This window comes from Netta rufina (genome assembly GCF_964035555.1).
Source record: "Netta rufina genome assembly, chromosome: 21".
Taxonomy (NCBI): Eukaryota; Metazoa; Chordata; class Aves; order Anseriformes; family Anatidae; genus Netta; species Netta rufina.
This window is the reverse complement of record NC_140145.1, coordinates 7,970,653-7,993,542: the sequence shown is the minus strand read 5'-3', so window position 1 is coordinate 7,993,542 and position 22,890 is coordinate 7,970,653. Positions and strand designations below refer to the sequence as shown.

Here is a 22,890-nt window from a genome sequence, read left to right as displayed (position 1 = left end):
TGGGCATCCTGTTCCAGTGCCTCACTGCCCTCATTGTCAAACCGAGACAGCAGCATCTCAAATTCAGCTCAAACGTCTTATGGGGGTTCTCTCACCCACTTCCCCTCCTTTGCATTCACGGTTTGAGATCCCAGAACACTGACAGCACTTGCTTCCCTGGGAGAGCAACACCAGCAGGGCAGTTTAGCTGATAAGGTGGTCAGTTTGGAGGTGTGTTGTCTCTCCCATGACCACAAGGAAAGAAGTGGGGCGAGAGCTCCATGTGATCCATCAGATGAGGTTTCCGGATCGCCTGATCGCCCTCACTGTGCCTGTTCAGTATCCTCGGGCCAGAAGCTGTGCAAGTCAGCTGAATTTGAAGCTTGAGTAATTCCGGGCTGATTAAACAAGCTGGCTCCAGACAGTCCAGGTTTTTTTCCTCCAGAATGTACTGAAATGCAAGGATGTAGCCCAAACCATGGGATGTCTCTTAAAAGATTGCCTGGCACAATGCCCATGCTTATACCACTGGCTCGAAACACAACTAGCAAGATTTCCACGGCTGAAAGAGAAGAAATTGCGAAGCCAAGGTGATCAGTTAGTGCAAACAGCAACACCACAGGGCTCCTTTTGTGCAAATGTTGGGGCTTTGCATTTTTATTAACATTTTTTTTTTCTTCACATGGTTTACAGCCATTTAAAGTTTATAATCTACAGAAATTGAAACAGAACACAAACAAAAATATATCCTTAACAACTTCTGAAAGTCAAATATTAATTAACAGTTCTATTCTACCTGTAGCTGCAGAAGTCCACCCCCCCTGCCTTTCCTTCCTGCAGGAACAAACAAAAACCCGTCACGGGGATTTTGGCCGCAGCCTGTTGTGCTGGGGCTGCGCGGCGCGGGCCTGCAGCCACCGTCACGCGGGGGGGATTTTGGCTGTACAGAGTCTCCATCTGGAATGACACCACGGTGGACAGAGACTTGGACACACGTAACAACTCGGACACACACAGGGATCCGCTGTGCAGTCAGATCTTAACGCTCGGCCTCCTTACTGGGTCCAGGGCCAAGACAGACGCCTGGTTCTTTTCTGCGCTGCTGTTTCCCTTCTGGTTAGCTGGTAGTCGAGAGGAGCAGGGTCTGGAGTGTGAGCCCTTTAGAGGGGGACTGAAAGGCTTCCCCTCGGGTAGTTGCTTTGCTGGTGGGGGGCTGGCAGCTGCTGCCTTCCCCGGGGAGGTGGGCTTAGGACATACCTGGAGCATCGGCCGGGCTTTACCTGGACCAGTCTGCTGGTTGGGGGGGGGGAAAGGCAACGCTGCTGGCAGCAGGGACACGCTTGGTCACTTCTCATCATCTCCCTTTGGCACAGGAGCGCACCGGGCCAACGCAATCGAGGAGGGGGCTTTTCCCCCACGAGAACACAGACTCAGCTCACAGAGCCAAAGGTTTTGTGTCCCAGCAGCTACCGGCAGCTCCCCGGCAGCGTGGGAGGGCAGGGGACGGAGCCAGGCACTGGGGGGCAGCCAGGGCACAGCCTCGAGCACCCTGCCACGGGACACAGCATGGCCACTCCGGCTGTCAGCCTGGGGTCAAGAGCTGGAGCCATCAAACCACTTAGCGAGAGCACTTCTGCCTCCGGTAGCGAGGGCCAGGCCAAACAGAGCCCACCGGGGCTTTCCTCCCCCATCCCTGAGCCAAGGAGGGAAACAAAACCTCCCCGTTCTCGTTCTCGTGGCTGCAATAGGAGTGCTGCTGCCCCGGGGTGCCGCACGTGGCATGCCCGGGAGGCAGCAGCCAGGTGGCAGTGCTTGGCTGGAAGGGGCACGCAGGGAGATAAGGCAGGGACACAGATGTACAGACACAGCAGGGCAACGCTCCAGTCTCTTGCTTGGCAAGAACAAGGCCGAGAGCGTGGTGAGGAAATGGGAGCTGACCCCATAGCCCACGGCTCCGCAGTCGGCCCGCCGTGCTTCCAGGCAGGCGCAGCGCCTCGTCCCAGGAGGTTACCCCCAAAACACTGCGTGGCGATGCCAAGCAGCGAGGGGAGCGACCCCCCTGCTGCACCCACACAGGCAAAGCGCGGGGTAAGAGCAACCAAGGGAGGGGACTGGCCTGAAAGCACCCGGCAGCGACGCGGCGAGGAGGCAGGGGCGCCCTGCTCCCGGGTGGATCCAGGCAGCGAGGCAAAGCGGGGCAGGTCGTGGCCGTCAGGGAGAAACCCGCGAGCTCCCAGCCTCCCAGCGAGGAGCGTGCAAGCAGGGACAGCATCCAGGCAGCCAGGGGATGCTGCAGGCTTCGAGCGGGGCGAGGCGAGGGGCGCCGGGCGGGAAGGAGTCCAGGAGAAAACGAGCCAAAAGGGGGAAGCCTGTGTCCACAGCCCTTGTCAGTCACTACCTCTTCCGTTGAACAAATATACAGAAAACAATTCTTGAACACGAGAAGGGACATAAGACACGACTACTTTACAGAGCGGCACGGCGCCTGGGGCGGGACCGGGCCATCGGTACGCGATTGTACAGGAGCTGCAGGCGGCACCGTCCTGGGGCCAGGCCGATCTCCCCGGGGGCCGCGATCCGGTCCATGGCCCCCAGCGGGGAGCTGGGAGTGTTTGCAGCTGGTGCCTCCTCCCTGCAGGCTACACGTCCGTGGAGAAGTAAAGTGTGTTGCGCTTCAGCTCGGTGAAGGAGATGGGAGGATGCTGCAGGTAGTAGAGGAGGACCTGGACCTGCGGCAGGCAAATTTGGGGGGTTAGGGCCGGACAGGGGGGAGCTGCCAGGTGCCAGCTTGCCCCGTGCAGCCACCTCCTGCAGTGAGGAGGGACAGGTCCACTGGACAGGTTGGTGAAACCCTCTGGGTGCTGGCACGGGCTGGGTCCAGGCCCTACCAATTCGGCTCTCACCTGGGCCATCACGTCGTGGGACCAGATGTCGGAGGCCAGGGTGAGGTGTCCTTTGCTCTCCCCCTCCGAGGGTCTCAGCAGTGTTGGCCCGAAAACCGTGGCCAGGTTGTGGAGGGACATTTTGTTGATGGGCTCCTTTTCCGCTACCCTGGGGGATAAGAGGAAAGCCGCAAACGTGAGCTCCCAACACCTCCGCCCAGAGCAGTACAACCACCGGGTGCCACGGGAGGGACAAACGCTGACCTCCCCCTGCCACCCCCCAGCCCCAGCAGGACGGCTCGGGTTGCAGCAGCCCCCTGTGGCCCCCACAGACCCAGGGGCAGGGCAGGGAGCTCTGCCCCCTTCACGGCCTCCGCAGGAGCTGCCGGGCCTGGCTGGGAGCCCTGGGCGTGATGTGGCAACGACCGAGCCCTGGCTTGCTTGCGAGCTGCAGAGCCTCCGCCCTGCCCCAGCCCCTGCAGGGTATGGGGGGCTCTGCACCGGCCCCCTGACCCCGTGGGACCCCAAAGAGCCCCCAACAAGGGAGCGGGGCCACGACAACGCCGTGTTTGCAGGCGGCCGCGCTCCCCGGCTGAGCCCCGGCCAGGGGAGCAGATGTGGGAACTGGCTGTGCCCAGTTCTCAGGGTGGAAATGGATTTTCCTTCCCCACTCCCAGCAGCAATCACTTTTTCTGTTTGCTTTTAGCCAGAGCAGAGAGAAACACGTCACGATGCGAGTAACACGAGCCGCCAGCCCCGCTCCCAACCTCATGGCACGCTCTAGCAGGGCCCTGCGTGCCGCACCGCGGTCCTGCCACCAGCCCTGTGCCCACTGCAGGTTTTGGGGGCCCCTGCGCTGCCCTTCCCCAGCTTCGTGGTTCTCCCAGCTGCAAAAGGAGCCAGGAGCAGCTGAAATGGAGCGGGCACAGGAGCTGCAGCTGCTGCCATGATGGGGAGCTGCACGGTGCTGCTCTCACCGCAGGATAAACAGCACGAGGTGCTGAGCACAGCTTTGGGACATTTCTGCAGAGCTGAACACCCCCAGGGCTCGGCCGCCAGCCTCAGACAAGTTGCAGGGATCAGAGCAATGTGCTGGGCAGGGGCTGCTCCTGCACTGGTGGGGGGGCGCAGCGCTCAGTTTTCCTGCTAAGAGGGCACCGCACGGTCCCAAATTGATTCCCCGCCCCGTGCTGAGGCCAGCTGGTCCCCACGGGGAGCTCATCCAAGCAGCTGCACGCAGGCAAAGGCAGCCAAGAGCTGCCTCGTGCCAAAGGATGCGTGCTCCCCGCAGAGCGGAGCTGTGCAAAGGGCCCTGTGCTCTGCAGGGTCCCTGCTGCCACCACCACCACTGACCCCAGGCCCCTGGGGGCTGTTCTGTGTCACAGAACAGCTCCAGGATCCCACAGATCCCCCGGTGAATGCACCAGAGTCCAGGAAGTCAGCGTTGTGCTCACCCCTGAGGCTGCACCCTCTGGAGGAGCCAGGAGAAGGGAAAGACCACTGCAAGCTGCCCAAATCCCAAATCCCACCCTGCTCTGCACCAGCACAGCGTCACCTGGTGAGGGACCAGCCACGGTCATGGGGTGTCGGGGGCACCCTGGGAGGCAGCCAGCAGCTTCCCCCGTGCTCGTGGCCCACCCCCAGGCAAAGCAGTGAGATGGATGCAGCCCCCCTGCCCTGCCCTGCCCACCCGTTACCTTTTCAAGTGCTCCAGCAGGAAGAGGAAGGTGATGAGGTTGGGGTCAGGCAGCGAGCGGAGAAGGTGCATCATGCAGTTCTCCTTGGCAGCAGGATCCGAGAGGGCTGGAGGCGAGGAGAGAGAGGGCTCAGGGCAGGGACCAAGCCCTGCGTGAGTGGGACAGCAGGGAGGAAGGTGCTGGCAGCGTGGCCAGACCCCTTCCTGGTCCCCAGGCCCTTACCGATGCCCTCCATGAAGGCGGGGTACAGTCTGTCAGTGAGGAGGGGCTCGGGCAGCTCCCGGAAATACAGCTTGAGCGTGCCGGCGATGGCGTTGATGTCCATGTCACTCAGCATCACCAGGATGTCCTTGTTATCTGTCCAGAGAGCAGCCCCGTGTGACACCTCCTGTTCGCCAACACCCCGAACAGCACAGTCCCCAGCCCCGGTGCACCACCGAGGGCCCCTCTGGACGTGGTAGCCCCAGGAAGGGGATCTGGGGATCCCCGTGAGCATTCATCCAGCTCCTGACCCTCCCGATGGCAGCGGGTAGTTTGGCCATGGCAGGGCTGGGCAGCGGGCCGCGGAACAATTTGCAAATCCATCTGCAACCTTGCCCTGACTCAGTGTCTCCCTGGGAGCCGGCCAGGCGCAGAGGCAGATCCGAGCCATCGGCACACAAACACCACCGAAAATAGGTCAGGGCAAAGCGGGGCTGTGGGGCTCCCTTGCGGGGGCTCAGGGCCAGGGCTGCCCGTGCCCCACACGCGACGGGGCAGCAATTCCTGCGGCACCAGCTCTGAGCTTTTACCTCCTCCTCCCCAGCCCCTCCAGCACCCACCCGTGCACCTCGCACGCGGCGTAGTGCCACGGGCAGCCCCCGGGCTTGCAGCACCAGGGGGGTGCTCGGTGCCCACGGAGGGGACAGGCGGCCGTCACTCACTCGCATCGAAGACAGCCTTCAAGGCCTGGATGTCCGTGGCGACGCCAGAGATCCTGTAGATGCCGACCTCCTCGATGCCCCTCTTCTCCACCTCCTCGATGCACTGGCGCACGATGTAAGGCACCTTGGAGCGCTCGCGCCTGGCTCAGAAAGCAGAGGTGTCAGCGGTGATTTTTGGGGCCCTTCCAGCCCTGAGATGGGGCAGGATTTGCGTGCAGGGTGGAAGGGATGGGGGAGGTCCCCCGTGTCCCCAAACCCCACAGCCCGCAGGGACAGGGAGGGAGCAGCCACCCCCAGCCCCGCACGCACTTGGTGACGACGCTGATTTTGACTCCGAAGACACCAGTCTGCTTTTTGGACGGCGTCCTCTTCAGGCTCATGTCTCTGCTCGTGAACTTCATGGAGAACTCCACCTTGATCTGTGGGGACATCCTGGCTGTCATCTCAGCGTCACACAGGGGTACGGCCCCACAGTGCACCCAAAGCTCAGGTGGAGGAACCAGCAAGCCCACCCCGCTGCCCCCCGGGGAAGGGGTTTTGTGCCCTGCTTACCCCGTTCATCTCAATCACGTCCATGTGCCAGTTCTTGGTCTGCACGGCCTGCGGGTCCAGCTGCGGGGAGAGACAACACATCGGGTTTGGACACCAGCGGGGACAGTCTGGGGTCCCTTGGGTTGGGTGCTGGACCCGGTGGGATCAGTCCCCCTGAGCCCCCGGCTGAACACACACCCCAGCAGCAAGAAATTTCCAAGAATCGGGACTATTTCTGGAGGCAGATGGATGGAACAGAACTAGGGCAGTGTTTTCCATGCAGAAAAAAAACAACATCTCCCAATAGCCAAGGCTATTTATAACCCCTGGGAATGACGGGCTCTGCTATTTCTGGCTTTCGGGCTAGCAGGGGACTCGGTGACGCTTCCCCAGGGCCACAGCGAGGTTCTGGCGTTCCCAAGGCCCCACCACTCATGGCAGCGAGGTGGCACAGAGCTGTCCCCAATCCTTGGAGACACAGGACCGGGGCAGAGAGGACAGCAGTGACCCCAGTCCCAAGAGGGGACGGAGATCGGGGACCTCAGCCCCAGGGATAGGATGATGAGGATGCAGCACTGGGACGAGGAAGGCTGGCACCAGCTCACCCTACTGCGGGGCTGGGGGGTCCGCTCCCACCCGAGGGCACGGGGGCTCTGCCACAGCATCCAGCCCTTGCTCCAGCTGCCTTCTGGGGCTTTTTGGTCCCCAGCTGGTGCCATCGATCCGGCCCCATTGATCCTCGTAATGCACGGGGCAGCGCCTGGCACTAATGTCCCCTCAGGGAAGGGGATGGGACGCGGAGCTGGCGGGGGTCCCGGGGCTGCGAGCGCGCAGCTGCCAGGCGAGGCTCGTGCCACGTGCACGGGGTCACTGCTCAAGGACACGGGAGTTTCCTTTAGCAGCTGCTGGCTTGGGAGATGCTTGGGGTGAGCACAAAGATCCCTCGTGTCCCCCTCCTGCACACCAACACCCGAATTGCCCTGGCTCCAGGCACAGCCCCAGCACCACGGCATGGCCTGAGCTCAGCCTCGGGCAGCAGGAAGAGGGGATGTGGAGCTCAGCCAGGGGACATCAGGCTGAGGACAAACAGGTCCCACAGTTGTCACAAACACTACCTGGGCTGGCCCATACGAGACAGCCAGACCCTGCCCAGCACCCGGCTGCTGTCCCCAGCACCATTCCCACGAGGCCGGGCAGCTCCTCCACCCCCCACTGCCACGTGAGGTGCTGTGGTTTCCAGCAATGTCTCCAGATGCCGATCCCTTCCCCGGTGCCCCAGCACGGGGTAGCCCTGGGGAGCACCACGATGCCTTCACCCCGCCAACCCCACAGCTGCTGGGGACAGAGCGGGGAGCAGGAGGAGGAGGAGGAGGAAGAGGAGGAGGAAGGCTGCAGCTGCCCCAGGCTCTCAAGGGGCCCCACAGCAGGTTTGGATGCAAGGATCACGAGGCTGCAGCTGGACCCTGGCCAACCCCAGCCCTGCCACCGAAGCCCCTCGTGTCCCCCCCACCAGTGCCAGTCCCCTCCTGCAGCGCCCGATGATGCCACCACAGCCACTGCCATGCCCTGTGCAGCAGCAGTGGGGCTCTGGCCGGGTCCCCAGGGGCTTCCACCCCTTTTCCACACGCAGCCACGTCCCCCTCGTGGCACCGAAGCAGAAGCTGCCTTGTCACCACAGCCCCAGCAGCGAGGAGCAAAGCGCCCAGCCCCAGGCACGGCAGCGAAGCCGTTCGTTCCCCAGCCAGGTCGGGAGCCGTGGGCCTCCCCCTCCACGGCGCGAGTTTAATTGGAAACACCACACATCTTCCCCAGCCCCGTCCCACGGGTCCCCCGTCTCCGATGGCCCTGGCAGCGCACATCTGGAAGGGCTTTAGCAGGCTCCGAACAAAGCCCTAATAAAAGCCAGGTTGGCTGCCACGAGCACAGCGCGTTCCCCCAGCCGCACCGCGGTGTCCCCCCCCCCCCTCCAAACTTTTGTCACTGCCCCAAAATTTGAGCCGGCTCAGCTGGCGTCACCCAGCTCCCCTGCAGCTGGGGACGGTCCCCAAGGAGCAGTGGGCTCTGAGCTGGCCCCGGTGCTCTCCAAACCCTGCTCGCAGCCACTGCCACGTCCCCATGGGACACGGCTCCGTGTGGGAGGACGGATGGGAGCATCTGCCCACGGCGCCAGAGGCACCTCCTGCCCACATGGCGCTGGCAAACACCCAGGCTCAGCTACTGCCACTGTCACCATCTCCTCCCCCTGCACCACGGGGAGCTGCCACGCTCCAGCACGGCCCAGGGACGGCCCCAAGCTGGTGGGGAGGACGGCACCCCCAGCTCCGGGACGCAGAGACTCACCTCCAACCTCTTCTCCCACCTTACCTGAAGGTGTTTGCTTGCACGAGGCCCCTTGTCACGGAGAGAGAGGTGGCAGCAGGGCAGGCAACGAGCAGTCCCACTGGGCTGCGTGTGTCCTGGGGGCTCTGGTGGCAGAGGAGCCCCCACAGCGTGGCCCTAGGGGCCCCGAATGCCGGGATGCTGCTGGGCACATCCCTGCCTCGCACCTCTCACCCGTGAGGTCACCCGATGCATCAGCCCGGGGTGAAGCCATCCTGAGCAAAGCGGTGACTCAGCCGGCGTGGCTCTCCCCGTGTGTCACCCTGGGAGCGGGATCCCATGGGATCTGCTACAGACGGGGTCCAGCAGGCAGGGGATGCTCCAGGTTCCCGCACAGTGACCCCCTGCCCAGGTAGCACACGGTGACAGAGCTACACTACAGGGACAGAGCAGCCCCAGAGCCAAGCAGAGCCCAAAAAAGCAGCGATTCAGAGCCCCATCTGACGGCGACCCTAAAAGCAGGACGTGCCTGCTGCACACAGGGAGCTGGGCACGGACTTACTGCAGCTGAGCTCCCGTGCAGGACGGCTCACGGTGACACAGCCCCTGCTCGCCCGTCTGCCCCGAGTCCTGGGAAGCAAAAACCTCCTCGGGTTTTGCCCCAGCAACAGCCGCCGGGCAGCTCCTGCTGCAGCCCTGGCGGCCCCTAATCCCCTCTGCGGGAGCTGCACGGAATCGAGGTTAATGCCGCTGCGTCACAGCCAGCCCTGCTGCCACCGAGCCCCCCTTGCTGTTGACAAACCAAACCCGCACGTGCCGGGGCAGCTCCTGCCTTTCATCGCACGGGAGGGAAGCCCCCGGTGCCCCCGAGTCCCCCGGGACTGCCTGTGATGGTGCCGTGTCCTCCCGTCACCCCTTCGAGCACCCCAAAAGCAGGCAGCACCTTGGGGCAGGAGGCAGCACCCAAGGGTGCCCCGACACCCCGGCTGCACCCCGCGCAACACAAGCAGCCTGGCAGAAATCAGCTCGGCAGCCCCCAGGGAAGAAGGGGAAGAGGAAAACAAGCGCTGAGCAGGCTGCTAAGTAGCCAAAAAGCTCCCGAAGCAACCCAACAGAGCCCCCCAGCCTCCTCCCCAAAGCAAGAGGGTACCGAGGCGCACCCATACCCGAACCCCCCCCTCCTGAACAAAGCCACCAGGTACAGGGAAGCCAACTGGATGCACCCCACCACCTCCACATCCCCCCGAGCCCCCCAAGCACCTTCTGCCTCAGCAGCTTGCTGCGCACCCGGCCCCAGAGGCGGGCACCCGTGGTGGAGGGCCGCTTGCCCTCGGGCTCCTCCGGGCCAGGCTCCAGGCGCTCGCCCCCAGGAGCGGGGCTGCCGTCGGCTTGCACCAACACATCCGTCATCATCGCCACCGCTTCGGCTCCCGGGATGCCAGAGGAGAGGCTGGGGGGCCCCAGGGTGGCCGGGGGGGCTGGTTAGCAGAGCACCGGCATCCCCGCTGATGTTTGGGCACGGAGGTCAGCGGTGGCCGGGGGCAACCCGGCTCGGGCGGCGGGCAGGCGAGCAGGCTGGGCTCATCTTCCAGGGTGTGTGAGCCAGGCTGGCGAGAGGCAGCTCGGCTCGGCAGCCCCAAAGCCTCCCTCCCACTGCGAGGAAGTGACTCAAAGCAGCCCCCCCGGCGTCCCCCACGCGTTAACTCCCGCCCTGCCGCCCGCTGTGCCGCTCGGGAGGGCTGCGCAGCCCCGCAGATGAGGCCAGGGAGGCACCCCCGGAGCATCCCTGTGCCCCCCCGCAGCAGCCAGGCTGGGCACAGCAAGGGGCTGGCGCTTTTGGGGTGTCCTGATGAGGTCTGGGGAGCAGGAACCCGCCCTACACCTCACCAGCTTGCCCAGATCCTCGTCGTCTCCGCTGCTGGTGGGGTGAGGTGGGGACAGCGTGGGGCAGAGGGAGGTGGGGGTGCCCTGGGGCATCACCACGGCTCCTCCTGACACACACGGACAGGGCAAGGAGCCAAAAATCGGAATTACACAGCACCCTGCCTCCAAGGGGCTCAGCACCAGGCAGGATCCAACGCCCAGGGCTGCACGGGGGCACCCTGGGGGTCCCTGCAGGTCCAGGACAGCCCCGACACCACAAATCTCCCCCCTTTTTTTTTTTTGGAGCTTTTGCCAACCCTGCGCAAAGGGGGACCGGCCGGGGAGCGATTCCCTGCAGGGATGGCAGGCACCGTGCCCATGACAACAACACAGCCTCCGCTTCCACAGCCGCATCTCCTCCCCCCTGCACCAAAACGGGGGCTGCACGGCCAGGGGGGGGCTGCTCTGCCCTGCCCCATCACCCCCTGGCTCCGAGACCCCCTCCCCATACACCCGCTGCCAGTCCCCCTGCCCAGCCCAGGGCACCAGCCTTGGGGCCAACCCTGCCCCAAGCGACGGGGCCAGGTGACAGCAGGACAGCCCCACAGCCCCGCTCCTAACGTCAGGAACACCACCCCGTCCTCGGGGTGAGCAGCCCCGGGGGCCTCCTCTCTCTCCCTTTCTCCTTCCCAGACTTTCGCACGGCAGAGCCAGGCTGTGCTGTCCCCTGCCCCGACCCCCGGTCTCCCGGCGTGACTCATGTTTGTTGACACGGGCTATTTCCAAGCACACAGCTGGGCTGAGCCCCACGGGGTGCTGAGCCCCTTCCCCAGCCCCCTGCGTACTGCGTGGCCTCGTGCCACCCCTGCCCCACGCCGGGGAGGGCAGCAGACGGGCAATTTCGGGTACAACCAAGCCCAGCCGAGCCCCAGCCCCCATCCTGCACCCAACGTGCTGCCACCCCACGTCGGCACCTCCTTCCCAGCAGTGTTTCCGTGCTCCTTCCTCCTCCCCAGGGACCTGCCCTCAGCTACTTTCCCATGGAGCAGGCAGCCGGGTGCTTTGAAGTGTCCTCAGGCAGGGGGGGGACGTGTCCCAGGCATCCCATCACAGGGGAAAAGCAGCCAGAGCGGGGGTCCCACCAGAAAAGTGGGTGGGCATCGCCCTCCTGAGGCATCCCCGCTGCCCCCTGCCCAAGGGGGGTGCCATGGGGCGCAGGGTCTGGGGGCTGCTGGCTCCCCTCCTACCAACCCTGCTCACCTGGAGCATCTCGGGGCAGCCCCAGCCTCCATCCCCCTGCCTGGCAACGGCCAATCAGAGGTGGCCGGGCCGTTGCCCTGGCAACCCCCCGTTGCCATAGCAGCAGCGGATGGAGGTGCCGGGGATGGGGATGGTGGCAGAGGGGACAGCGGCGGCCGGCGGGGAGATGTGGGGCTGGATGCTCAGAGCCCCCGGCAGGTGGACACCGGGCTCGTGGACCCCCCCCACCCCCCTCGGCCACAGAGACCCCTCCCCGCAGCCCATGGGGTGAGCTGATCCCAAGGAACGGGGCTGGGTGCATGCCTGGGGGGTGGCTGTCACCTTTGCCACCTCCCCAGGATCCCCTCTCGCTTTGTCCCACCTCTGCTGAGGCCATCACACCCCAAGATCGTCACCCGCGTGCCTGATGCTCATCCTCCTCGCTGCCTTCAGCCCCGAGCCCAGACCCCTGTGCCCAGCTCCCGGTGTCTCCCAGCCCAGCATCCCAGCAGGCTGGCCCCAAGAGGTCCTGGGTTAGCTGAGAAGGTGCCCCAAAGCCCCAGCACGTACCTGGATCTGCCCCTTGCCCATGATCTTGTCCACGATTTCGTTGTTGTCCTTGTTGAGCTTGGTCTTGTCGTAGCATTTCTCGTAGCAGAGGATGCGCAGGGACTGCGAGCCTTCCAGCTCGATCTCGAACTCCTGGGAGCAGACGGAGGGCGGCTCAGCCCCAGCACCCAAAACATCTCCAAAACCAGGGCTGGAAGGTGGGCACGATCCCTTCCTTCCCCGCATCCTCCAGCCTCCTCTCACCTCGTTCCACTGCGGCTCCGTTGTGTCCCGGAAAACCCTGGTCTTGGCTTTGCTGACGAAGTAGCCGAAGGAGTCCACCTCCAGCGTGCAGTAGAGGTCTGGGGGAGGAGACACCGCTGAGTGCCCCCGTAACACGTCCCCATCGAGCTGCTGGGACCCCCGGGGGCTTACGGGGCCCCGTGCTGGGCCCAGCTCTCGCCCCAGCCCCTCCGAGCAAGGGCGGGCACTGCACTTACTGGCCGACTGCTTGAAGCCCTTGGCGGAGTGGACGATGACGTGCAGGAACCCGTAGAGCCCGGGGGACTCATCATCTGCGAGGCAAGGAGCAGAGGGGTCATTAAGGCTCTGGTTTTGACCCCCAACAGCCCCCGGAGGTAGAATCTACCATAACGAGCCCCAGCACGGCCCCCGGGTGCCTGCAGTGACACCCCCTTGTCCCCAAGCCCTTGGAGGGCTCCTCCTGAAGGTCTGGAGAAGGACAAGCATCGCCTGCTGCCCATCAGTCCTGCCGGACATCCCGAGCTCCCTGATGCTGGGGGTTGCTGGTTGTAATGGGGTCACTCTGCTCCTGCCCAGCCTGCAGGGATGTCACTGGGGACCCCAAAACCAGCCCCGTGTCACAGCTGGGAACGTGAGCGTGGGAGCCCAGCTCTGCTCCGGCAGTGCCACCTGCTGGGGACACGTCCCCCTGCACAGCCAGGGACCCCACTCGAGGCGAGGGACCCCACACACCCTTCCCCACGTCACCCCCATAGCAATTGGGGCCAGCAGCCCAGCAGACACTCACCGTCCTTATTGCTGGTGACTGGGATGTTGTGGACGGTGCGGAGCTTGAAGCAGGATCCCGTCAGCACCTGCAGCTCCACCGAGCTCAGCACGAAGGCCTGGAGGTCTGGGGCAGGAGAGGGGCTTCAGAGGGACGCAGCCAGCACCGGCCCCAGGGAGCAGACGGGCTGCAATCCCATGGGGCTGATCCGTGGCAGCACCCTAGGGAAAAGGAGCCCCAAGGGGGCCTCGGCAGCCTGAGAATTACCTTTCTTCTGCAGTTTCTGAATGGCCTCCCTCCACTCAGACCTCTCGTAGTCGGAGGACAGCAGGAATAGGTAGCTCTGGAAAAAAAAAAAAGGTGGATGCTGCAGGGCTGAGACTCATCCCTCCCCGGCCAGCACAGCTCCAGCCCCCTTTATCCTCCAGCCCCCTTCCCCTCCAGCCCCCCTCACCTTCCCGTTGCGGTTGTGGATGCGGAAGGGAATGGCGGGCGAGTTGAGGAGCAGCCAGAACTCATTCTCAAACATCTTCTTCTTGAGGCGCTCGATGGCACGGCTCTGCCCCTTGTTGGCTTTCTGCAGGCAGGGAGAGGACACGGGGACCGGGTCAAGCAGGCGAGATCTTCTCCCCGGCATCCCCAGCACCCTTGGGTGCTATCTGCCCATCCGTGGGCACCCCGCACCCTTCCCAACCCTTCTCACCTCCTTCTGCACCTCGCTCTTGATGGCCGAGATCTTCATCTTCATGTCCTCCAGCTCGTGGTCGGGGATGACGTGCACCTGCGGGCAGTGCTCCGACTCCTCCGGCGAGGGGAACACCAGGTCGGCCAGGGGCACGTACCACTTGCAGTCGTACTGCTGGTGCTTCCTGCGGCCGAGGCGCGGGTACTGAGCATCCTCAGCATCCTCCCAGCCCTCCCAGTCCCCCGTCCCCACCCCGTGCCCCTTCCCGCTGGAAGACGGGGCCCCCAGCGCCCTCCTTACCCCACCGCCGTCTTCTTCAGCTTGGCACAGAGCAGCACGTCGGTGAAGAGGAAGACGTGCCGCAGCTTCCGCGAGCCCTCCGACAGCTCCACCAAGAAGCCGTCCTTGATGAGCTGCCGGGTCTGGGGAGAGCAGGGATGGCGTGAGAGCGGGCAGAGAGCAAGGGCCAGCACCCTGCGGGATGCCCCCGTCCCCCTCCGTGGCTCAGCCAACACAAGCACGGGAAGGTCCGCGTCCTCTGGGGACCATTTTGGGTCCCTAGGGTGCCACGAGCAGCGAGGACCAGAGCACAACCCGCACACCCAGAGCTGTGTTGAGGACACCCCCTCCACCTCCCGGCCAAGCACCGTGGGGCTCCTCAAGGTGGAGGCACCACCAGGGGCTGGCAGAGGGCTCGGCCACCACCCCGTGCCACCCTGCCCGCCTCACCTCCCCCTTGGGGGTGGTGACCGCCGTCCTCCGGGGGTCGATGTCCTCATTGATGCTGGAGAGGAAGTTCTGCGAGATGCGGAGGGCGTCCTGCAGCAGCGGGTAGTCGGGGTGGTCGGCCGGGGTGTGCTTGAGGAGGTCCTGGATGGGGGTGGGCACAGGTGAGTGACCTGAGGGTGCCACCTACCCCGCAGCACCCACATCGGGGTGCCCCCCGTGGCGCTCCCCGGGCTGTGGGTGCCCAGCAGCAGCAGGGCACGGCTGGTCTGGCACGAGGGAAGGTCTCCCTGGGGACGCAGCCATCGCCAGCCACCTGTCCCTACAACCCCTTGGTGTCCCCATCCCGTCCCGGGGCCGGCGCCACACTCACATGCAGGACCAGGGTGCTCCGGGTGACGCGGTCAATGGGTTTGTACAGCAGCGCTGCGGGAGACACAAGGGGTCAGCCAGCACAACCCATGGGGTCTCAGCCCCCCACAGAACCCCCAGTCCCTGCTGGGTCCCGGTGAGAGACCCCCCATGGCCCCGCACCCCGCTGTGACGTGGCAGCGGGGCGGAAGAGCCGCTTGGCACCACCAGCGGCCCGGAGTTTTTTCAGTTTCCCTTTTTGCTCCACACTGGGTCCCGTGCAGCTCCCACCCCAAGCCCTGCTCCCACTGACCCCGAGAGATGCTCTGGGGTTTTTTTCATCCCCAGAAGCCAGACCTTCCTCCTCCTCCTCCTCCCCATCCCCTCGCAAGGGGCGTGCATGCGGTGCCCAGCGCCCCTCGCATGTCTCTCTGGGCTATTTATACCCAGACTGAGGCATCTGGATTTTCCCGACGATTCGGACCACTTCCCCAAACTGCAGGGCCCCGGCGGGGACGGGCTGCAGGCGGGAGGGGAAGAGGGAAACACGCCGACCCCGAGCCACGGCATGAGTCACGGAGGGGGTCCGGTCCCGTTCCCAAGGAGCTCGAGGGAGGGTGCTGTGGCAAGCTGGGGTCTGGACACGGAGCTGGTCCCCACGCCTTGGTGGCAGCACAGAAAGCTGGAACCCCTGCGGCACCCAGCGAGGGCTCCAGGAGGGAGGGGACGCTCAGGGCATCCTCCCACCCCGCACACAGGGAGGATGGAGCCTCCCGCTGCCATCGCTACAGGTACATGCAAAGCACTTGGGAGCCCGCTGCGTCCCCAGGAGGGGCTGATCCGGCACGGCACCGGGCCCCCCTCCATCCCCATCCCCATCAGCGTGGTCCCTGGGGGCAGGCAGCTCAGGATGGCAGCGAGCAGGGAAGCAGAATCCGCTCCAGCCCCGCGGAGATGGGCGTTGCAGCCCCCAGCAGCTCGCAGCCTGCGGCGAGCAAACGGGGACCCCTCCCCATCGCCACCCCAGCACAGAGTCCCCTCGAGCGGGGCTCCCCTTCACCACCACCAGCACGAACCCCAGCCCCACGGGCCCGGCGAGCGCGTGGCCACGCGTGCCCGAGCCAAGGCGGCTCGATGGAGCCGGGAACAAAGACGCGCCCAACTTCAGGCTGCCGAGCACGATGCCGCCTCCAGCCAGCAAGGACAGCGGCCGGCACCCCCACGGCAGGTGAAACACCCCCAGCACGGCAGGTGAAACACCCCCAGCCAGCTCCCCACCGCCCCCAGCCCCTCACCGTAGCTGCAGTTACAGCACAGGCGGACGATAACGAGGATTTCCATGGCAGCCCCGTCTCCGCGCAGCCATCCCTGCCTCCCCTCGGCAGCTCAGCCCGGCTGCGCCGCGGCATCGGCCCTCAGCACGGCTCCCAGCGAGGGAGGAGGGGGTGGGCAGGGGGTGGGGGGCTGCTGCACGCCCCCAGCATCCTCACGAGGGGCGTCCCACCCCCCCCACCAACACCAGCACCAGCACCAGCGCCGCGCATGGGAACACAGAAGGGCTCCGCTGCCGGGAGCCGCTCGGTAATGCACCCGCAGACAAAAGGCTGCAGCCCCCTCCCCACGCCCGCCCCGCGCATGCCGTACCCTCCATGGTGACCGACGTGTGGCTCTCCTTCGAGTCCTTGGGGCCCTTCACCTTCAGCTCCTAGGGAGGAAAATGCCCGTCAGGGGTGGGGGCAAGGGGGCTGAGGGCTGGGGCAGGTCGTTGCTCAAGGTGTGGGGGCTCCACACACGCCACGCACCCCCCACTGTGGCTGTGCCCCACAGATCAGCCCTTGTGGGACACTCAGGGCTCCCCCAGAGCAGCACTGGTCCCGCTGAGGGACCCCAAGCAGGGGCCAAATCCTGAAGGATTCAGCGCAGCACCGTGGCCACGACCATCCCGGCACAGCTGCAGATGGCTCTGCCCCACGGGTGGTCCCCAAAAGTCCCTCGGGCAGGGGCAGCCCCTCTGTGGGGTGCACGTGGTTGACCTGGCCACAGGGACAATGTCCCCTGCCCCACCCCGTGGCACATTCTCTGACCCCACGGCGCAGACCCGGCCCCGCTCACCTCCGAGATCTTCTGGAACTGGTAATTGCTCTGGCTGCACTTCTCGGCCGTCTCCAGCGCGATTTTGTAGTTATCCACAAAGGCCTTGTACACCCCAAGCTGGCTGGCCTGCAGGCATGGGTGGGGGGTCAGCCAGGCAACCCCTGGGGTCCCCTGCACCCCCCAGAGGCCAGGCAGGAGCCACGGGGGCCAAAACTCATCACGGGCTGCCCCTCGAGCAGGCAGGGAGCAGAGCAGAGCCCCGGGGAAGGCGCGTACCAGCTTCTGGAAGAGGTGGCCCATGGTGATGTTGCTGTCCCACTGCTGCACCTTGGGGCACAGGCTGTCGTAGAACTCCTTGTGGATCTCGTAGATATCCTGGATCTTGTAGAAAATGGTCTCAATCTGCTGGAGGGTGAGGACAGGCTGCGACGTGGTGGCCGTGGCCTTCAGCGGCTTCATGGGCTGCCGGGCGAGGAGAGGGGAGAGCGCCTGAGACCGGGGCGCCGAGAGGAAACGGCCCCCAGGGGCTCCTGCAGCCCACCGAGGGGGACAGCTCTGGGACGACCCCGGACCCCCCTGCACGAGGGGCTGTCGCTGCGTGCCGATGCTCCTGCACCCCCCGGGACTTCCCCGTCTACATCAGCAGTGACCCTCGCGTTGTGCAACGACGTCCTGACCACGAGGGCCGGCGTGTCCGCGGGAGGAAGCGGGGCTGGAAACACTTCTGTGCCGCGCAGGCTGGCTGGGGAGGGGCTGCCCTAGCAGAAGGGACCCCATCCACCCGTCCTGGGGACACCCTCCCCGAGCTGTGCTCACCAAGAGGAGTGCCTCCAACTGGTTGATGTAGATCTCCTCGCTGGCCAGGAAGCCGGAGAGCACCAGCTTCCGCATCTCCAGCCCTTTGCCAGCGTCTCGCTCGCCCTGTGAGACACAGCAAGGAGCCCGGCTCAGTCCCACCAGTGCAGGACGGAGCCCCCTGATCCCACCAGCCCCAGTGTCCCCATGAGGACACATCCCTGACACCATGGGGACACCACGGCGAGGGCCGAGCACGTGCCGAGGGGTGGCACGGCCAGGCTGGAGCCAGCTGGGGAGCCGGGGAGGCACCGGCGGCACTGCTCTCCCCGCTCCTTGCTGGCTCGGAGCCCGGCGCTGCGGGCAGCGCTCCAGGGCGGCATGGCACGGCACGGCACAGCTCTCCCCGGGCAGAGTCCAGAGGCACCCCTTGGAATCGTGCCCGGCGGCACCATGCAAGCCGGCACCACCCTTTTCTCTGCCTGGGGCTTCCTCTGGGAAAGTGCCACCCCACGCGGTCACCGCCGGCTTCTGCGCGGTGGCATCGGGACAGGGCTGGTGCTGGGAGGGTGAGGAGGGGGTTTGGGAGCTGCACCCAGCCAGAAATTGCTCCTTGGCGTGCCAGCAGCCTCCGCTCTGCTCGGTGGGGCACGTGTCCCATCCCCGACACCGGCACGGCCCTGAACACTGCTCCTGGACTACCTCAACCACCCGCTGTGCTCTGAGTCCCAACCCAGCACTAAACATCCACCCTCAGGAGCTGGGCTTTGCCACCGAGAGCAGCACCAGGCAGAGCCACAGCCCTGCAGCACCCAGATCCTCGTCTCCTGCCTCAACCCAGCTGGTACAGCCCTGTTTGGAGCGGATCACAACTCCCACCTCATTGCTCCAGACAATTTGGGACGGTTCAGAGACCACCGTGTCCCGTCTGCCCCCATCCCGCACTGCCTGCGGGGACCCCTGTGCCAGCACCCGGCTCTGCTGGCCCCAAATATCGTGCCGGGGGTCCGGCTGCAGCACCCAAACATGGGTGCAGCACAAGCACCCCCCCGGATGGGAGTGCAGCCAGGAAGTGCACGCTGCCTCCGGGACCAGAATCGCCCATCCTGCCCCTCTCGGTCCCGATCCTCAGCTGCCAGGAGCCCGGTGCCCCCCCCAAAAAGCTGCACCTTTAAGGCCAGGCTGCTGTGAGCAGCAGGGGGGGGTGCCCAGAGAGCCCGCTTGACGTTGGCGGGCTCGCTGCCACCGATTAGTCACGGGCTCTTCCTGCTTCCCCAGAGGCTCGGCCCTGCGTGAGAGCTGGGGAGATAAGGGGCCTGTCTGTGCCGGGGACCCGCAACACCCCCAGGGACGGTGCCAGTCTGACCCCATGGCCCCATGGAAGGGCACGGAGCCCACCCTCCAGCAGGGTGCAGCCACCCTGAGTCAAAGCCTCCGAGGAGAGGAGGGATGGAGGCCTCCCCCCGCCCCATGGCAGCCCCCACAGGGCACCCAAGCCAGGTGGGCGAGGGAAGGCGCAGGGCTGTGGCCGGCCGGGGGCACGGCACCGGGGTCCAGCGGGGTTGGGGGCACTTTAGGTGGGGGTCTGCATGGGGCTGCGTGGCACGGAGCGGTCCAGCTTCTTCCCGAGCATCCCAGCTCTGCCAACACGGCATCCCACCCCAGCGGGCACGCGCAAGCACCGGCTGAGCCCTTGGCACCCTCTCCCCTCCCTGCTGCTGCCCCGGAAAACCTCACACCCAAACCCCAAGACCTGGGCCGGCAGCGGCGAGGTGCCCGTCTCCGTCCCCACCCTGTCCGGCGCCAGAACGGGGTGTCCCACGGGTGCCCCACGGGTGCCCACCTTCTCGCTGGCCGAGAACGGAGACCCGGGGCTGGTGGGGGTCCCCGGCTCAGAGTCATCTTCATCCTCCAGGACTTTATCCAGGTACCCTATGGCCTCCTCTTCCTCCTCCATGGCCTGCCGGGCACCGTTGGGGTTGCACGGGGGACCCCACAAGGCTACGTCTGGGAAAGCTTACGCGGCTGAGCCAGCCCGGCCTGACTCAGCCCTGGACGCCGGCCACAGCTTCGGGATGAAAGGAGCCATTATGGGATCCCCGGTGCTCCCTCCTGCCCCGTCGGCCCCTTTGCGAGGCGCTCCTTGGGCAGCGGCACGGCCGCCCGAGCGCGACGGCGGCGGCGAGGACGGTGGGACCACCAGAGCCGGGGGCTGAGGGGGTGCCGAGCTCTGCCCACCAGGCCAACGCTTCCCCCGGGGTGTTGATTTTTTTTTTAAGGGGGGGGGCTGCCGGCGGTGTAGGGCCGCTGCCCGCCGTGCCGCGCTGCTCGCAGCCAGCCCCGCCGCTCCGCCCTGCGCTCTCGCTACAGGAAATGCACGTCGCGGCGCTGGAGGTGGGGCTGCTCCGTGCTCTGGTCAAGGCTGGGGCGCAGCAGCCCGCCGCCCGCTTGTTTTTTGTTTTTTGGTGGTTTTTGTTTTTTTTTTTTTTTGGAGTTATGTGGTGCTGGGCGGCGGGGGAAGGCATTGAGTTGGGGGCACCCCATAGAGAGGGGGTCTCCCCACCGTGCTGCTGCCTCTATCCGGAACCCCCCGGGGCCTCCCCACATTCGCCAGGCGGGGTCATGAGTGATGGGAGAGCTCCCATCCCACCTGGGGTCCCCGTGGTCCCCCCCAAGCAAGGAAAGAGCTGGACCATGGGGTCTTCCATCGCCCCTAAGGGCGGCAGCAGGGATCGGGTCCCATAAGGGCACCTGGACCCCCAACCTCAGCCCCCCCCCCCTCCCCCCCAGGAAAAGGGAAAAGGGTCCTCAACCCCTCCCTGCTCCAGAGGAAACCTCAGCAGGGAAATGCTGCTGCTGCACGGCGCTTCCCAGAGCGCCCACATTGCGCCCAGTGGGGACCAGCACCCGGCTGCTGCCCCAGCCCCAACGGCTCTGCGGGGCCTCACGGGTGCTGCCAGATGGGGCAAGGAGATGTGGACATCTGCACGAGCTAACGCAAGAGCCGTTTCAGCTGTTTTCCCCCTCTCCCCAGCAGCAAAAGGGGAACCAGCAGCTGCTCAGTCCCTACAAGCCGCTCGCCTCCCCGCTCTTCTCAAAACCCGTAACCAACCCCACGGTGCAGCTCAGAATTTGCACGTTTTTGGTAGGACACGGACACCGGATGACCAGAGCAGCCACCCTCAGCACCAAACCCAGCAACACCCAAGCCAAGGCTGGGCCACCACCCTGCGCTGTGACCACAGCCCCTGCCAGGATGCTCAGGGCTGTGGGTGGGACGGGCTGGTCCCCACGCAGGGCTTTGGGGCTCCAGGTTCAGCCTCAGAAGCACCTGAGAGGAGACACCCTGCCCCGATCCTGCCAGCCCCCAGGCTGGAGATGCCACCTCTGGCACCTGGAGGACACCAGGGCAGGCAGACACCTCTGCAGAGGGGGTGAGCCAGGCACTCCGTGCCACCCAGGCAACACCAGCTGACACGCATGTGCCCACCGCGAGGCTGGGGGGACCGCAAGATTTCAGCTGCCAGCACCCAAAGGGCACTCCCCTGAGCCCTAACACAAGCAGCTGCAGATAAAGAGATCAGAGGCAGAGCCGGCGCTGAGCTCTAAAGCTCCCAATCCTGTTAGCACTGGGCCAGTGCTGAGCCGAGACGGCCACTTGAGACTGCCTGCGTCCCCCAGGGCCACCCACCACCCCGCTGCCCCCCCCCAGGACCATCCTGCCAGGGTCAAGACCCCCTTGCGAGCAGGGTGCCGGGGCGGGGACTGCCTCAATTCCCTGCTGCGGGACCGGGGGACCGTGCCCAGGGTCATGGTAGCTTGGAGTGGGGTGGTGGGACCCACAGGAGAGCCCTGCAGGACCCCCGTGGGGCTGGGCGCTGAGGATGCTGCGCAGCACCCTTGGGGGAGGAAGCCACACCTCTGCGCTCCTCCACCTCAACATCCGGGTTAAGGCCTTAACTCCTTCCACGGCAAAAACCTCCACATTTTCCACGCCGCCTCCTCCCGTGCCCCTGCCGTGCCGCAGACCCCCCCCAAAAGTCTGGGTGCTCCCCCAGAGCAGCCCCTGTGCCAGGGAGCAGAAGCACCCACCGACAGCAGCCCCCGTGTCCCCGGGACAGCATGGCACCCCCTGGGCTTTAGGGATAATTTGATTCTGGAAAAAAATAAAATAAAAATAAAAATAAATAAATCACATTTTCCGCTTCTAATTTCCCACTCTGAAGCTCTCCAAGCTCCCCTCCTTGGAAAAAGGATGGATAAAACCCCGGTGGCTCGGCGAGGATGCTGGGGTAAGAGCCCAAGGAGTTAAATCTAAGTTTCCCTGCAAAGAGGAGGGGACGGACACGGTGTCCCTCTGCAGCTGGCAGGGTGTCCCCAAGTGCCGCTAGATGGAGCCGGCAGCGCGGCTGCGCCTTGTCCCAAGCCTCCCAAAAAAGAGGGGCAGGGGACAGGGGGGTCCCAGCACCCTCAGGCTGGGCTCCAGCACCCAGAGCCTGCTGTCCTGGGCAGGGACACCGACACGTCCCATGGATGGACGCAGCCCCGTCCCAAACAGCATCCAGACAAGGAACCGGCTTTGGGAAGCAGAGGGGACATCCACCGAGGTCACAGCACCACCAGACCGTCGTCAACACCGCAAATCCCTCCCAGCCGGGCACCCCCAGCCCCCAATTTCACAGCCCCCAGCCCACCTACCCCGGTGCCAAGGCCGTCGGTGGGTGTGGGTGAGACGCCGTCGCCGCTGTCCTGGCCCCGGGCGCTGAGCTGGGGGGACATGGTGGGCGACTCGTCGATGTAGGGCATGGTTTCCGAGCCCTCCGGCAGCGCCTTGGGCTCCTCATTGCCCTCGGCATCGTAGTCATCTGCACCATAGTTGAAATCTGCCAGAGGAAGAGAAGATGGGGGGGTGAGCATCCCGGAGATGCCGCCTACCAGCGGGCTCATGGCCGGTGCCGGGGGGGAACAAGGACACCAGGGGAAGCCTCTCACCATGCTGATAGTGACCGTGCACCGAGCTGTAATTACCCAGGGACTAACGAGCCCGTTTCCAACACGCGGGGCCGTGCGGGGACACGCACACACCCCGCGGGGCAGGCAGTGCATGTTGCGGGCACCCTCCCCTGCCTCTGCATAATTCATGGTGCCGGGAAGCCGCAGGCCTCGTCTGTGTGGGGGCAGCTGCTCCTGCAGACACCCCTCGCCAGCAGCAAAATGCCCTCCTCAC

The 22,890-nt window shown here is 65.3% G+C and overlaps 1 protein-coding gene across 3 annotated transcripts; it reads right to left on the bottom strand.

Moving 5' to 3' along the window:
- Positions 1–622: 622 nt before the first annotated feature.
- On the bottom strand, positions 623–22,484 carry ABR (ABR activator of RhoGEF and GTPase). 3 transcript variants are annotated; one of them, XM_084299856.1, is made up of 22 exons: positions 22,362–22,484; positions 17,685–17,789; positions 17,145–17,330; positions 16,887–16,994; positions 16,419–16,479; positions 14,797–14,849; positions 14,427–14,567; positions 13,998–14,119; positions 13,716–13,881; positions 13,467–13,589; positions 13,280–13,355; positions 13,034–13,138; positions 12,483–12,557; positions 12,247–12,344; positions 12,004–12,135; positions 6,034–6,093; positions 5,791–5,900; positions 5,482–5,621; positions 4,781–4,915; positions 4,559–4,664; positions 2,883–3,030; positions 623–2,708 (listed from the first exon to the last, which is right to left on the bottom strand). In XM_084299856.1, exons 1-22 carry the CDS (start codon positions 22,467–22,469, stop codon positions 2,619–2,621), a joined length of 2,448 nt encoding a protein of 815 aa, XP_084155982.1. In that variant the 5' UTR covers positions 22,470–22,484; the 3' UTR covers positions 623–2,618. The 3 variants fall into 3 exon arrangements, with proteins under 3 accessions (XP_084155982.1, XP_084155981.1, XP_084155983.1); XM_084299855.1 differs by lacking the exon at positions 22,362–22,484 and adding an exon at positions 19,507–19,982; XM_084299857.1 differs by lacking the exons at positions 12,004–12,135; positions 12,247–12,344; positions 12,483–12,557; ... (10 more) ...; positions 17,685–17,789; positions 22,362–22,484 and adding an exon at positions 9,592–9,924.
- Between the last annotated feature and the right edge of the window lie 406 nt (positions 22,485–22,890).

Coding starts and splice junctions, on each gene's coding strand:
- ABR (XM_084299855.1), bottom strand. CDS start 19,620: ATGGAGGAGGAAGAGGAGGCCATAGGGTACCTGGATAAAGTCCTGGAG. Junction 14,568..14,796: donor GGAGCACCCTGGTCCTGCAT/GTGAGTGTGGCG, acceptor ACCCCCATCCAG/GACCTCCTCAAGCACACCCC. Junction 4,916..5,481: donor GAAGGCTGTCTTCGATGCGA/GTGAGTGACGGC, acceptor CTCTCTGGACAG/ATAACAAGGACATCCTGGTG.